General features: G+C 36.4%; 1 protein-coding gene across 1 annotated transcript; it reads left to right on the top strand.

Moving 5' to 3' along the window:
- The first annotated feature begins 202 nt into the window (after positions 1 to 202).
- Positions 203 to 2,697, top strand: LOC100367741 (mesotocin receptor-like). Its single transcript, XM_002739365.3, has one exon. It carries the CDS (start codon positions 544 to 546, stop codon positions 1,501 to 1,503), a length of 960 nt encoding a protein of 319 aa, XP_002739411.2. The 5' UTR covers positions 203 to 543; the 3' UTR covers positions 1,504 to 2,697.
- The last annotated feature ends 15,417 nt before the right edge of the window (positions 2,698 to 18,114 follow it).

The following is an 18,114-nucleotide window of genomic DNA, read 5'->3' as shown; positions in this document are numbered from 1 at the left end:
CTTTAGTGACATGACAGCGTTTCAACATATCGCCGACAACGTCCATGGAAACAAGCAACGCATGCGCATACTGCCTCAGCTGTAAAAAGGCGCAATGTGTCCCCAGGTGTATAACAAATACATTAAAGTCTACGATATATTCACACGACCCGTTCATTTATTATGTTCGGCTAGACGAATCAGAATGCGAGTTATATCGGTATAAAAGAGCCGGTGCGTGCGTATGTCATAATACTCTCTCTACGAACTGGTAACAGGTACAATGTGTATGTGCTAACCATATGATGTTCATTCGATCAGTGTTATGAGAGTATCACCAGTCGTCCACGGATAGTGGTGAAATGCGAGAGTCTGTTTTGGTATAAACGAAAGGTGCAACCAGTGCCCAGCCTGCTAAGAAGTGAACCGTGCTTAATGGTAAGAGAAAACACATCGTAATACTTTAGATTGACACTATACTAGTGTCCGTACTGCATGAGAACCCATATGAACTATTTCTACGCTTGACGTTACACTCTGCATTCAACCAACGCATATGCAGTTATGATGAATATGTCCAACATGAGTGCGAACGCCAGTGCGAATAACGACGACTATATTGGTATTGACTACAACCGGCAACTTCGTCTCATCATCCTCGCCGTTATGTTCATTTTCTCGCTAATTGGTAATATAGCTGTATTCGTGTGGATGTGGTTCAACCGTCGGTCGCGAAATCGCATCAATAGTTTCATGATGCATCTATGTACGGCCGACTTGTTGGTAGCGATCCTGGCGCTGCTTACGCAGTTCATCGTTGAATTGCTGGAACTGAACTGGTTGATGGGGGATGTTGGTTGCCGCCTATTCAAAATAGTGCAATGTTTTGCTCTCTTTGCATCTTCCAATATGGTAGTCGCCATTGCTGTCGATCGCTATCACTCTGTCATTTATCCTTTCCAACAACGAAAGAACGTAAATACCATCATTGTACCATCGTGGGTTATAGCGTTCGTCTTCTCCATTCCCCAAGCTTTTGTGTGGCATCTTGTAAACGACGCTAACGGCAACAAAGGATGCCACACCTCGCTACAGAAGAAATGGGAGAAGCAGGCTTATTTAACCTGGGTAGGAATGATCGTTTTCTTCATTCCTTTTGTAATCATCACGCTTTGTTATCTCCGAATCATTGTCCGGCTTTGGGAAAAGAGGAACACTGTACTTCCAGGTAAGAGTGAGCGTCGCCGTAAAGCGAAGATGAAAACCTTAAAAATGACATTTGTAATCATTTCGTTCTTCGTCATATGCGGGCTTCCTTATTTCGCCCTAGACATGTATCGATTTTACGGCGACTCTAGAAGCCTGGACAGAAACGCAGTAGCAGTATTGGGTATATTTTCAGTATCGCACTGCGTCGTTAATCCGTTCATTTTTCTAGCATTCAATGTGAAATCTCCGGCATCGTCGCAGAAATACCAAGAAAACTCAACGGTGACAACTGCGCCAACGAAGACGTCTTTGTAGATATCGGGTTAGAAAATCTTTTAGAGACTATAATATATCCTAGGACAATTCATTACTGATGCGAAGGAAAAGAAACACTCTATGACACTATATGACCACGCCACACCAATGACTGGAGATTTGGTATAGGACGCATGGAATATTTGTCGACTGACACTGCGACTCCCGCCACATACAACTTTATATCTTCTCAACAATATCAACTTGATTGCTCGTCATTTTCATATTTGTACTGGTCGTTGAATTGCGGTCTTTGCTCAATTGAGTACACTCTTAGCGTGTAAGACAGTATGTATAATGCCTTGCTGATCGAATCAAGTTCACCCTTGTCCTCCCTGTATTCATAGTGCTCTTGTGTTATTGTGCCTGTGCAGATTTGTTGGAACTCGGATTCACGTCAATCGAACGTCATTTAGAGAACTCTTGTACATAAAAGTGATTACTCATCACTAATCCACATCTTCATTCAGCGTGTTATTTCCCCTGTGTGCACTACCCACGTGACTTGCCTTTCACAAATACAGGGCGCTTCTAATTGCCGACTACTGTGGGTGTCTGGAACTGATTTACAGTTTATGTTTGACCAGAAAGTTTTTTTGAGTAATAACACCTTGATGAAAGCACACCGAAAGCAATTCTCGTTGGACTGAATTATCGACGGGTCAGAAAAATTTTGAAAGAAACAGTGGATTGTCACGTCGGTAATAGCTTCGCGCGTGTCCAATAACCATACAATGCATACGTACACAGTATGAAGCGGACCTTACATAGCGGGATTGACAAGCTAACATAATGGCGAGGTGGGATTTGCACAACATAGCACTTTTTTGAAAATTAAAAAAAAATCTCCTACATAGTATTCGCAACGTCTTTACCGGCTATCGACTGATGTGTGGGTCTGCTGAGAGTAAACTGTGCGTTGTGGGCTGCATTGTACGCTTAATTGAATCGAGCCTATATTCTATTAATTCCTTAATACGTCAACACAGAATCTTAGAAGGTTTAGAATGCTGTCTTTAGAAATCTATACTAATCTATATCGGTGTTCGCTTTCATGTTTGGAATATTAAGGTTTGGACAGTTCGGTTCCAAACCATCGATGTTACGTGGTTGCAATATAAGTAAATGAAAAAAAAATGTAGTTGACGTAGAGCATCAATTGGCATGAATAAAAGTGTGCAATATATATTCAAATTGTTCTCTGTTTCTCTGCATATATTGTATGATAGAGAATGCACTGTAATTATCGCGGAAACCATGGCCAACGTCAATGTGCATTACGTATATGGACCCTAATATGATCACACTTAAAGCACACGTTTTACATTCGATCACGGTTACTAGAAGAAGTAACCGTGATTTGATTAATTGTACATGGCTTTCAACGAAAATCAGAAAATTAGCTGACAGTTAAAACATTGAAGGTGGTCCTCTTGAAATGCGGAAACTGATTTGTTTGTTACTTGTGTAGTTTAATTCTACCAAGCAGCTGCTCGAGGTGATAAGATACCATTTACTCGTGTAGCTGCAATCCCCAGTGCATTATTCCGCTATCTGCTGCTTGTGCCATGTTTAAAATCTTATGGGGAAACTCATTTACAACGATTCAAATAACAACAAGCAGCTGAAACTGGCAACAGCTGCATATACTCCACGTTATAATGTAATAGTGTGCAATCCATATAATGTTTGTAAAATTCGTAATAATAATTGAGTGGAACTCGAGGGTACTTATTTAAACCACGTGACTACGTAAAGTGCTAGTTAATATTTTTTTGGCGGGAAGATACCCACTTGGTTTGAAAATAACTACCGCTACTGCTTTTTTTTTCAAAGCCTTCCTTTTCAACGTAACATCGACTTCGTCATAGATATTGGCTTACATGCCCGACTCATAAGATAAAATCCGCGTGGTGATCAGGTCGGCGGGAGATTCACCGCCCACAAATTCACCGGCAAGTCGCCAAACCAAAAACAAAGCAATGGAATGTGACATTTATCAGCTCGGAAGATATCATTTGTCATATTTGCGGGGGATTTTTAAGTCACTTATTTTCGGTATTCGCTGTACAATTTACTCTCTTTTACCACGAAATTTCACGCGAGACCGATGAGTGACACTAGTCCTAGCTTATAGACGAGACTATTGAATCACGTCAGCTCCACCGTGGTACCGTGAATCACGGCAGAGTTACCTTTCAGACGGAACCAGTAAATCGTACCAGCTCTACATTATAGACGGCAACCGAATCACGCAAGCTATAGGACTGAAACTCGGAACCACCGAATCACGCTAGCTTTACCTTATTGACAAGAAGCGAATCACGCAGGCTGTAGAGCTGAAACTTGAGACTACTGAATCACTCTAGCTCTACCTTGATACGCGAGACCAGTGAATCTTTGTAATAACATCACATGAATTCGGTATTATTAAACCTATTTGAAAATTTACAATATATTAGAAAAATGACGTCAAAAAACGCATAAACCAGGCATGTTTTCCTTCATTTATCTATTAGAATAAAAAGAACATGACTGGAAACGAGATTAATATCCTTTCTAGTGGGGCCCAGTGGGGGGCTTAGGCTCTTCAAAGCCTTGGTGGGAAATACACATTGATCACAGCACGATGCGCATATTGCACAGACCCAGCTAAATACACATACACCGTTGCTTGTCGGTTTCGGTTTGCTGTTTGCACATGACGGTGCATTAAGTGTTTGATGGTAAATACGTTTTGTGCAGTGACGTTAGCTCTGACATTCATAAATATATTAATCCAAACAAAATGAAATAATTCTTTAATATAAAATGTGATATTATTTACCCGGTGTATTTTGATATTAATAAAACAGATACTGTTTTAAATTTACTGTATTTCATGTTTATCTTGAAGATGTGCCTGTGATATGTTCGTCATACACCCAGTGCCTGTTAAGCTATAAGTACATTTACATACACTTACAACTTTCACACTAGATTGTAGATTGCATGTCAGACACGATCATAACGGAAATTGATGCCATCACATGTATGACTTCACAGGGTTCACGCTTAGCTCACCACAAAGCAACAAATGCAGCTTCCATGCTTCCTGCTCAAGACGTATTTTTAGAACAAATATGTATTTTAACAAATTTCAAGTCACTGCTACTAAAGATAATAAATTAGAAAAAAGCAAACAACGATGTAGTCTGCGGTCGACTCATCAGTTAAAATGACTGGATAACACTGTTGGTCGGCATGTGCTGCTTCTGTTCTTAACTCAGTGCATGTCAGATTTCCCCCATACAGATTTAGACAAAGTGGGTATTACAACATCGTCTATACATATGCAGAGCCGATGAATTAAGATATAATTATTGTTTTAATTAAAATTTGCAAGGTCAAAGTGAGTTGCGTTCAAAATACGGATTGATATTTCATTTGCATTATATGTTATAGGGAATAGTAAACTTTTTGCCTATTGAGTAATTGCACTAAAATGAGGACCATGTAGATGATATGCCTACGTCTCTGTAGAATACCTTATATAAATAGAGTCCAACTGAAAACAAAACACAGGAAGAAATAAACATTCATCATAGAGGAGTAAATTCCAACATGAAACTATCCACACCATGGTTACGTAGGAAGTTACTGCTGTAACTCACTGTCATTTTCATTTTACGAATACACTAGGTTATTCTATGTAAAATAATAAGTTGTTTAAACTCTGGACCCTTCGACAGCCATTATCCGAGAATATTTCACGTTTGTTTGCCAATCCATCGATCACACCGGAGCTTCAATTATACTAAATAAAGGTTTCACACTACAACTGGTATTAATTGTGAGTTGGATCTTAGTGAAAATCGAAGCACTCAGCTAGGGGAACTTTTCCCAATGCTATATAATTATAAATTGGAATGTTATGACGTACACAGCAAACTGCGCGCGTACAAAGAACCTTATGTAGTGTGTTCTAATTATCACGGGCATTTACAAATAAACGGCGTTCCAACAACGGAGTGTCTATAAAAAGTCTGTGCTTCAGCCACAGCCATATACACTGCTTGTCAACCATGGGCCAACTATAGAGGGACTGTGTCCCAACCATGGACCAACTATATTTTGTTCGAAACATGGGCCAACTATAGAAGGACTGTGTCACAACCATGGGCTAACTATTTGTGTTCGAAGCATTGAACATCTATAGGGGGAGTGTATACAATCATGGCTCATAGAAAAGCTGTTCCAACCACGGGCATCAATAGAGAGTTTCAACAACATGCCAATTATAAAAGGACTGTGTACCATGCCCGAGATATCTATAAAGCGACTGTGTTCAAGTCATTTACCGTATGTAGGGCTGTATTCCAACCACAGGCCACATGGGTTTGTGTTACATATATAGAAATCCTGTGTTCAAGCCACGGGCCATATCTAAAGGGACTGTGTTCCGCCCACATTCCAAATATAGAGTGGCAGTGTTCCATAATCAGGTCACATATAAATATACTGTGTTTCAAGCACAGGTAATGTGGACTGCGTTCCAACTAAACACGAGGGGCTTTGTTCCGATCACGGACCATATAATGTTTCCCAAAATCGGTTCATTTATAGGTAAACTATGTTTCAACGCTTTTGTATTATTATTATTATATTAACATTGACCAAACTCTCTGAAGGCCAGGTTTTAATATACAAATAGATAATTGCAATGCATACATATTCATTATTAATATAGCTTTAATTTAGAAATGTGTCAGATTGAGTTCGATTCATATGAATTATCGACCAGCACGTGTAATATATGAATTTTTGATTTTGCAACGTGATAATAGTGTTGGCATTTAATTGGCTATATTTTCGAAACTGGGATAAATACGCATGCGCAGTTAATATAGAAAAGGAAACAAATTGTCTCGAAAACATTATTTAAAAACTTTGTTGGTGACTTTATAACGTCTGTAGCAGTAACAGTAATTATGGCAAAATGTTACGTTTATTTTTTCAAATTTATTTATTATATTAATTTAAAGGTACTATCATGTATATGCATTACGCAACGAGATACTGATTCGAACTTGATAACATTCTCGGTTTTATGAAATGATCAATGATATCAGATCACTTCAATCGAATTACCATGTTGGTATTTACAACAATAAATCTGAATAGCTAAGCGTATTATCCATTCAGTTGCCATGGTGAGCAAGAAGAATATTCGGTCACCGTCATCCCCGTGACAAGATAAGCCAGTAGTGGTGATAAATACATAAAGAGCTTATTAGTAATTAAGACATTCTAGCATGACAGAAAAGCGGGATAGTGACGAATACAACAGCATATGTTAAGTCATTATTTGCACAATATTAAATCTCATGAGTAAACTGAGCGTCCGTGTTTGTAACGCAGTAGACCGCTTACAGGTATTCAGATATTCTTGATTAGTAAAATGTTCACAATGTTTTTTAAGATACTGTATGTCTAAGAAAGACTGTTGTTTTGTAGTTCAAAAGACGATCCCAGAATCTTAAATACCCATGTGTCTGACATGAGTTTCATCCAACAACGAGAGTATGTACATAGCACTGCCATTGAAATGTTGATCGTCTTTTTAGTCAAGCTATGTGAAGAATTGTTTAAAAACCAAACTACATTTTGTAATAAACAAATAGTATTTTGAATTAAAAAAATAAAATAATATTGAATCGCAAATGCAATACAAAAGATTCATTAATCGTTTCTAAACATGGCGGCATACAAGCAATTGGGAAATCAAAAGCTGTGCTAAAAATCGGAAAACTACTAATTTGGCAAATTATGTAAATTAGATTATAAGACTAAGAAGTATTATAATATTTTTTTTGACCAATTATCTAAATACATTGAAAAGTACTGTTTCTACTATAACTTGACAATGTTGAACCCGAAGCAAGGCTTGATCAAGATGAGTCGTAGTTGCATGATGTTTGAATGGGATGCGCCATCCTGGCGTGGAGGATTCCACGTTTGTCCATAATACCTTACTATATGTCATATTTTCCAGACTGAGAGCGACAAGAAATACTATTCTTGGCACTGTAGTGTGTTTTCCTGAGGGGACAACACATTTTGACCTTGTTTGTCGCAGTGACATCATCGTTTACTATTCTCTCACTACTGAATAAAACCCGTCACTTTTACTTTTATATAATTGTGTTACGAAATAAGTACACTCATCTTGTACTTGTATATAATAGAAATTTTAACATTTTCATCTTACTATACCAACTGACATAATCGACCAGGGAGATGGCCTAGGGTCAGACTAATTCCTTTAAAATAAACTTGCCACAAATAAGACTTAATAACGCAGACTATCTAGTCATAGCGATTGTTGCTATACGCATTGCAGCTACGTGTTTCTGTCAGCCACTGTATTGTAGAGAACTAAAGTAATTTCCCTGTATCTCCTGGGAGTAAACTGTAGGGCGTGTTTTTAAAGTACGAATGTATATCACTATATATGTGCGTGTACTGCTAATCTGATATGTGAGACAACGTTTCAAATAAGTGTGCCTAATATGGCATAATAAAGTATAACACATTTTCTTCCAATTATCATTATTTGTTTTTAACAATTTTACACAATTTATTAATAGTCAAATGGAGGTATGTGGTTATTTTAAAATTATGAACAGATAATAATCAAAGCATGGTGCATTGATCTACATTGATTGTATTCGTCAAAACATTAAATTACCATTCAAAGCCATACCATGAATGCTAGACAAGATATATATATATATATATATATATATATATATATGTGAACTACATGCCGCAAAATTAGAGGAATAGTAATTTTAATAACTATTATGTTATTTTTTGTTACAAAAGCTCCATAATAATACTGAACGTTTGTCCCTCCGAATGTTAAGGTTTAATGTACATGTATCTCTAAACAACTGTTTAGTTAATAATATGTTCAGTATTATTGAATACAGCAAATGCCACGGTATCATTCATGCGTGTACGGATGTAACAAACAAATGCCACCAGTTTGACCCGAACGGGCGGCAGTGTATGTTTGGTTTACTAAATTCAATAAGGCTCCAATTGCATCGGCGCCAAACCAATATTGAAAGAAGAAAACGGGGTCGAATATTGAATGAGGCTTTCCTCAAATGATATATCAAACACGGTGTACTATTAAGTTTGTTTCCTTGTTATTATCGAATCGTTCATGCGTGACGAAATGTGATATTGGACTTTCCTACCATGTGCATTATCCTGGTGAACTTCACTGATCCGTTCAAATCTCCCCAATCATCAACGTGTCTTATGAAACGGATGTAGGTTTCCCAGAGAATATACCACAAATTAGTTACCAATAGGCTCAAAACAAATAATACAAAGCAGTCAATGGAATAGCACAATGCATGCGTGTTCAAATCAACGTCAGCCAGAGTCACAATAAAACAAATTAGAATTGTGCTTGACAGTCATGTGATGCATCATAGACTAATTGATAAAAGTGGAAATAACAATTAATTTCACCGCGCGTGCGAATCTGCTAATGTCGCAACATGACCCACAGTGACTGGAGTCCAATCCTTTTTCAATTTCCTATTGTTTACGGCAATCACAAAGTGCTTTTCTGGCTTTTACGTGAGCCAAAACATACCGGTGTATTTTATTAAAAAGGCCAGTTTGGGGCTTAATGCTTGTCAGTTTGGCGTAAATTGAAATTTTTGATTAACATTTGCTTTAGACAATTGCATCGCTAAAATAGTTGTAATGTAAGTCATATAGTTTCTGACTTTCTCATTCATTGATTATTCAATATTCACCCGCGAATTCGTGTATATGCATCTTAATAATACCATCCGAATATTTTAGACATTAGGCTCCACCTCCCGTACCTGTTTTGGTCATTATGTTAAATACTCGTATCCAGCCCAGGTTAAGTTGCAACGTTCGGTCAATTTACAATTTCCATTAACAACAAGAACGGTTCACAAGTTATATGCAATTTCCAGTATATGCTTTCAGCCAAAAAACCGGTTCAAATGAGGCAGATGTGTGGGTTTACTGCAATAGGCGTACGATATATAATATGTCACATCATCAAACGAATTTCCCTCTCAAATAGGTTTCTATCTTTTTCTGAGTTGAACGCATAGAACCGGTGTACCTAGGGAGCAATCCTCCATCGTTATCTGACCAGATAACATCATTAAATCAGTCAACACAGTAGATAGGTGTCAATTGGGTTACTGCCAAGCCGTACGTTGCATGAATTATATTATGATTATATGTTTTATATATGCATCTGAAAAATTAGACATCATTGTGTCTGCACAAACAGAGTCAGACAGAGTGACTACATTACATTCGAAACTTTTGACTTGTGAACAATAACAAATGTATCAGTATATTTCCTTTAAATCCACGTTACTATGCAGATTAGTGAACAGCCATTATTTATGTAAGGGGTCTTGATAATGCCACACACAAAAATAGGTATTATTGTAAAAGAACTTTTAAATGCCATATTATACAAATAGTGAGATGTTTGCTACGGCAAAACAAAAAATTCATAGCCTCCTGTTCACCACAAACTACCGTGACTATGACACAAATATTAAAATGGTCATGTTACACCGACCGAAGCACGAATAATTTTGTTATATGAACGAAAAATTGTGTATTCGTGGTTTTGATAAACATAATCTACACATGTTTTTCAGCGGCTCTATTTGATGCAATGTTACATAAATTAATCACCAGCAACTGAGTATTCGCCGTGTGCAGGTAGCCACTAGGAACAATATAATTCGTTTCTGTTTGAGGTGTCCGCAACTAAAATTCCACGCTATTGCACATAGTGATGATGCACATAGTTTCGGTAATTGTGTCAACACTAAATTATGAAATTATTTTGCGGCTACAGTGTATCGCTTTTTTGTTTTTTAACACAAGGTGAAACAATATATGATCTCTGTATAAGTATATAGTGCTTTTTATTGCAAATTCATTGCGAGTTCTGTTTTTCTGGCAGTGTTTAAAATACGTGTTTTTTTCTATTTATCATGGATAAGCACACTATATCTAACATACTAATCTCGATATAAAATATGCTGTTACATTTTCTAGATTTTATGATGTAACCAGTCTAGTAATATGAATGTGAGTGAAAAGCGAAATTTACAAACTCTTGAGAGTTAAAAGTCTAAAAGTACACTACAAAAATGAGTTGCTGTATGTAAAATTAGAGGCTGTATTTAAGCTGCAAATAAAAGTGTCTTTTTATTAATTTCTGTGGCACTGAATTAAAATAGTACCCGTACATGTTAAGTGTAAGATAATATTGGTGTGCACGTGCACATATTACCCATGATTCATATTTACGTAACACGAGGCGAATGCAGTAATTCACGACATGCGGAAAAGTAAATATCTAGCAAATCTTTTCATTACACAATTTGACACATATACCGGACATTAAGTTTCAAAAGAATGCAAATAATTGATCTTTATCTCAACAGTAACAAGTTAGTCATCGTGAATGAGAATTTTACAAAATCCATTATGTGTGACATTACTTATTATGTATGCATATGTACTAAGTTTTAAATGCGTCATATTAATGCATGTTTTAAACTAAATAGCTGTCTGTCGGAAATGACATTATGGAAACAATTATACGGCATTATTAGATCGATCGGCATTGTTTCAACAAAAGATCAAATTAGCGACAAAAATGTATAAATATATCTACGCAATACCTCGTGTCAATTTTGAGGACTGTTTTATAGATTGAGTTTGAAGATATAGGATTTCATAGGAGGTATGTTGTGAAATACACATCGTGCATTTGAATACATACATCAGATATGCAATCCAGTTCACAGTTCGACGTACTGTTTCTGTTAATACCTAAATCCGCGTCTATGTATGATCACTGTTCTTATAAACTCATCTGTGACATTTATTGCTTCTCATATTTTTTTATGACAAACGTAAGTGAATTTAGACATATCGCATGAGAGGCATAACTGTCATTCAAATTAGGGTTACACAGTTATGTTTGCGCCACATACAAACACATTAATACAGCTTGCCTTCTTTCTACATATGATACTCATGCCGACGTTATCATCGTCAAGGAAACGAACATGTGAGCATGCGTACTTAATAGTTGACGGTGAAAAGGTCACCAACACAGGAGATTAAAGGGTAAGACAATTAATGTAACGTTGTATAGTCGCGGCAGTTTGAAGAAACATGTTCAAAATCGCTGGCGGCATACATTGATTATATCGCGGCAGTATATAGTTCACATAGACAGTAAATCGACACTTGGCATCCTATTAACATAAGCGTGCGACACATTCAGAGCAAAAGAAAAATGTTGACTTGTATAGTATGAGTTTTGACATCATAATATCACAAATATAACGTTATCTACTTAAAACTATACCGTTTTATTGTATTGTTTATTGTTTGCTGAAATTGTAGGTGTATAACCCGCTTTTCAGTTTGTCAATATCAGTACAAATGTGAATTGAATAGTATTTAGAGTGGTTTTCTATGTAGGTTATAGTTTTCACGTATCTGTGGGCAGCATATAAGAACATTCACCAATCGAATACGGTAGCAATGTATATGATTCAATTCAACCTCCGGCAATTGACAACGCTTTAGATATTAATTGGAAATATTGGCAAAATCTCTTATCGTTCAACTACTTTCTTGGCGTTCCTGACATCATAGTTTTGATAATTGTTACCATAATTTTTTTAGAATTGGACATTTGTCAGCATCGAGCACGTCCTATATATTAACACGTATTGCCTGTTACCACTGACTTGTTCAATCAACTCTTCAAAGTTATTAGGACATCACACTACAAGTAGACTCGAACATATACTTTAATCAAAACTAATTGCAGAGCAGGAACACTTACTGAAAATCAAATAGTTAACTCAAAATGTTTTTTTTTCTCTCAAAAGATAGAAAGAATGGAAGATGCTAGTTCACATATCATGCTTTAATTTTCAATTTAATTTATCGAAACATAATAATGGTGATATTAATGTGTTTGTGACCTCTCTCGATGTTCAAATAAAGAGAATTATGTGAATGAATATTCACCATTTGAAGATATCAACATGCAAACGATAATAATATAAAACTTGTCTTGTTGATGAAAAACAGAACGAAATAATCTTCCCAAACGAGTTATCGAAAACGAACTAACCCACTGCGGATTTATATCATGACATCACATGTGTATTATCGATATTATTCAATTGATATTAACATTTTCAGCTTACATATTTGTCTAATAAATAACACAAAATAATTCTCAGCACACAAAAAATATATTGATTTTATAGACTAAAATTAAAACTTAATTTTAATTGGGTTTTCTCATTGACATTATTAAACATACTAATAAAACCTTTTCAATTATTACCCATACAACATTGTTATTTAGAAAGCTCGAACAAACTGCTATCAAATTGGTGATATACAAACACACAGCCTACATCCGCCAATACCCGAGCCGTCGAAAAGGTAGTTGAATTGATTAATTCAGCAAATCTTAACTGGCGCTGGCGAATATAAATCCAACTGATGTGCATGCAAAACAGAGTATTCAGATTTTTTAGACAATTATTCTCTCCAGGAAATAGTCGTCTTGCATCTTATTACTATTTCACCTACAACATGAATTGAAATGTAGAAATGGATGTGTCGAAGCGATCATCCCATTAGCTCAGTTAATTATCTCTTATACACAAGACAGTTGATTAGATTAGTAAATACATGATTGTCAATAAATATTAATCTTGGCCGGGGAAGTTGATAATTGGTCTTACAATGATTATTTGTCTCTTACACGTCATTTCAGGGTCCGTATACACGTAGTTACATCTGAGACTTTTTTGTAGCAGAAGACAATACGGCGAACACCGCGGATTAGACGTCGGCGCCGGAGCTTGGCCAAAACTTAAGATTTCGCGCAAAAAAACTCGTTTTGAGTGTGCCAGTGAGCACAAATTGTAGCGTGTGCTGACTGGAGAATATTATGTGCATGGGGGCATGAATACGTACACACAAGGCTGTTTCAATTTTACATTCATATACATATTATTGCCCACCTTCACGGCGAGATTATAGTGGTACATAATACAATCTGTTTCAATGCTGTAATTCGCTAAAAGATAATAAAAGATGTCCGGCTGAAGATGATATACAAAAATTGCAGGCTTTTTCCAATACTTAGAACGGAATTCTTGATATTGCAACATTCCAGATGAATACCAGCCACTTGGAGTCGGGCAGGTTTGATAAACAACCAGAACAAGCCGTAGGCTGATTGACGTTCCGCTCCGCTCAAAATGTTTTCGACTGTTGGCACGGTAGGACATAAACGCAAGTTGACCCTTTAACCTAAATTTCGGCAAGTTGAGAAACTTTTTTCCGATCGTTTTGCGATTGTATTTGCTATAATTACAAGACTGGTAGGAAGTGATACATTTGGCGCAAAACGTATTCAAAAACCAGCTGTTGCCATGGAAACAGTGGGTCAGTATTTGTTTATACCAAGTATGAAACAAATTGTCTCAGCTAAAAAACAATAAAAACAGAAGAGTTAAAAAGCCTTTCCTGGTGGATAATTTCCCCAAATTTCTCGGTAATGAAAAAAGATATAAGAAAACACAAATCGTAACTCTCTGCCCACACTCAAGCTGAGTAGAATCCTCAATTTGTAACAAGGAAATGCAGTTGGCGCGAATCTATTCAAAATCAGTGTTTTGGCTGTTGCATTGGCAACGGTGGGCCAGCATTTTTCAGATTTGACCACCTTTCTAAAAATCACAGAAGAGAGCGGCAAGAGCTGCGGCTGACATGATGGCGTTGCTAATCGCTGGTAAAACAACACAAACGAATGAGTGGACAAATGAGCAACCAGGTTGGCAGATGACTTAATACATCCAAAATATTCATGTCAATAAACATGTTAAGAATAGGATAAATATTTGTGTGTGCAGTACTGTTGTTCCGGGACTGCCAGGTTTTTTGGGCGCCTCGCCGAATTCTTTGAGCTGGAACATCAAAATCACTAAACACCAAGAATTGGAGATGACACAACAATTGGTAACTGGAAGATGCGACAGTTATTGACCCCGACTGAGCCTCGACTTATACCTCTCAGTTGCAGTTACGTAATATCGGCCTTGCCTAGACCTAAGTGTATGATATTTAACTTATATATTCAGTTTAATGGGGGACATGTATTCGGAACTTATACTGCATGTTGGCAACAATCAGTGATGGTAAAAAAAGCATGTGCCGTAATTCTGAGCAAGATTTTAATCGTTCTTTATATTGACAAGAATCGAATGAAGAGAAGTCGGATAGAAGTTGATCAAATACCATGTTTTAAAGAACTCTCAGAATTTTAAATTTAAATAGAAATTAGTATGTGACTTTTCTACAGACCTCCATTAATTGCAAAGTATTGGTTCTCATCTGTATCAAGAGAAATTTTGCTAATCATTTACGACAAAAATGTCTTATTCTAGCGTGTTTTGCTTATCAAAAATGTATTCACAAAAGTTTTCCCAACGTTTACCTACCCCAATGAAGATGATTACCATTCTAAGTAAACCAGTCTATACTCGACCCTGTCCGTATTTGAAGACACCATAACGCTGCTATGACGTGTATACAAACAGGGATACCAACTGCTTACGCATTTTAGTTAAAGAATTTAATCTGAAAACAACATGATTCGCAACAACGTTTATAGACATGTTTTTAGAATCTCTGTTAAGCGGGTTAGTGCATTACAATACAGATCGTAATGTACATATTCCTACGATTCCTATATTTGTAAATTACAGAGTTCGATAACTTAATTAGGATCCTCGCCCTCAGTCAAATACTCCGATAGTTTCACTCCCTGGGGTATCACAGCCAATTATCGTCGTAGCCTCAGGGTCGGATATGCAATGGTAACATCTTCTCCATCGTTTAATTGACTGAAAAAGATGTGGAGAATAATCAAGAGGATTATCTGCACGGACCGTTGTTTTCACACTGAATACGCATATTGAATAGATAATTTTCCGGCGAATTGTCCATGAATAAATTAAATTCATTGTCTTTTTAAGCGCGTCCTCAATTTGGGTTGTACTCATTCATATCATTCATATAGTTTCTAATCCACATAGTGTTAGTTTAGTTGCAATGTTTAAACATTCAATAATGCCAATAGTAGCTTTACTATGCTAATTCGAAAATCTAAATGGTGAGACATTCAGAGAATTGCGTTTGCCCAATCCCATGGAGTGAAATGTTTAAAATTTAGCAGAACATTTGAAAATTTGACAAATTGTATTTACAGTTAGAATTGATTGGAATTATGACATTCAGAAAAATCCAGACGTATGTCTCGATCTACATCTCTATCACCATCAGTCTACGAGAGCAGTTTGCTTAGGTTTCTTTGGATACTTTCACATGTATTCCGCCGGTGTCATAAATTAGTACAATTTACTATTAACTTCAGCTTTTATTTGTCCCCAAGGACAAATATATTTTCGAAATAATTTGCGTATTACAGTTTATATTACTTATATTTCAGCGGTGGACGAGTTACTTCAAACAGCTGCAGAACACGTTTCTGTAATGATCACATCATTGCATCCTTATTGCAAAGACGCTGTCCTTCACTACATTAACATTCCATATCAGCATCCCTATCATCGTTTGTTTTTATCTGATATTTATAATTATTTTTATAATATATCATAGTTCAAATACGTGCCTTTCGTGATAATGATCTCAACCCTGTATCATCAGTGTTCAATTTAAACTGTACATGAATTCCCCTGACACATTTAATATAATCTTCGCTTACATCACCAGCACCCACCGCATTCATTACTTGATATCAATCTCGATACACGTGACACGCTTTGATTCGTCTACACATTCTGATCAAGTAGTGGGCATAGCGAATGACATGAAGGGAATCCACTGTGTTCTATCACGAGGACCATTCACTCAGAATAAGTACAACAATAAGCCACCACACTACCAAGCATGATACACATTATTCATCGCTTACATTATGTGCTTTTATAAATCCTATTCCTAATAATATATGGTGAAATGGCCGTCACACGCGTACGCAAAATCACCAATGCTTTTAGAATTGACAACAATTTGTCAACCATAATTATCGGTATCGTGATAGATTCAGTTTTAACGATCTGTCAATTTATGTTAAATACCATGTATAAGCACCTGAGAAGTGAAGCATTTAATATAAGCTTTAACGCGAGAAATTTACGTTTGCTCCAACTTTAACGACCAATATACGTTAAAATGTAGCGCAAGGTTGTATACAAATTGAGAACTGTTCAATATACAGCATCACGATATACAGGCTGATTATAAGTAGGTAGGTAAGCTTAGCATAATCTGTTTCCATGGAAACCTTGGCATATGTGACAACACATTCCGAGTGTATTAATTAGATTGTTAAATCGAATCTCATTTTTACGAAGGTCATTAATAATTTATTTTCCAAATGCGTAATAAATTATTGAGAACATATTGAAATACATTATGTACTTATATAAATATTGTTGCTTAGCAATTATTTGAACATCCTAGGAACTCTTTTTACAAGCTTTTCCTGGGACAGCGGACAAAAAGCCTGTCAAACTAAAGTAAATAGGAGACTATAACTGAAAGAAATTTGCTTGATGTCTCTATATTGATGTTTGAATTCATTGTTAGCGGGTAAACCTGATTGTACACTGTACCAGCTGCACAGTGCCATGGGCAAATCGATCAGCTTTTCTTTGAAATGCCAGGAACCTCGTCCATACTCAGAACCTCGAATATTACCACGGGATTTCATCAACATTGCGAGATAAGTGATATTTAATTTACTTAAAGTCTGGGTATATGTTGATGATGCCTCTGGCGTAAACGTATTCGAGGTGGGATACATTGTATATATCATTTTCAAAACGCCCATAGGGTACTCTGCTAGTCGAGTAATTGTATCGGACGTAACATGATTTTCTCACGCAAGAATCTGCATCGACTGTAGGGTTATTTAAACAAATCCCTGTGGGCAGAAATACAAATCATTGTGAGTATACACAAGTATTGCTCGCCTAACGAACCAGGTGGGATGTTGGTTATTATACTTGGTGAACACAATCAAAGCCGCAAGATTGGTATTCGTAAGGCAAGTAGTTTGACAATTACATTGCAACTTGTATTTGTTTGTATACATTTCAGAATACATCCTATAAATATGTGAGGCTACTAATTTAAATGAGCAAATCATCAATCTTACAAGTACATGCCCCGGGCAATGACAACTTAGGCTGCATTTATAATGAAATTGTAGAGAATTGCATGTGGAATACGACGACGCAAATAGTCGAGCAGGTAAATCCCAAATATTGACACAATTGTTTAAAATGTGAAAATTGCATGACATTCTGAAGACATTCCGCTTTCAAATAATAGACTAATTTAAATATGTTTTGGCTGGCGTATATATTGTTTTTACTCAAAATAATAGTTTATTGGATATTT

Source organism: Saccoglossus kowalevskii, chromosome 13 (genome assembly GCF_978046115.1).
Source record: "Saccoglossus kowalevskii chromosome 13, keSacKowa6.1, whole genome shotgun sequence".
NCBI lineage: Eukaryota > Metazoa > Hemichordata > Enteropneusta > Harrimaniidae > Saccoglossus > Saccoglossus kowalevskii.
Note: the sequence above shows the minus strand (reverse complement) of the source record. Positions and strands in the feature narration are given on the sequence as shown.

Excerpts from the sequence above, each read along its gene's own strand:
- LOC100367741 (XM_002739365.3), top strand. The coding sequence starts at position 544 with ATGATGAATATGTCCAACATGAGTGCGAACGCCAGTGCGAATAACGAC.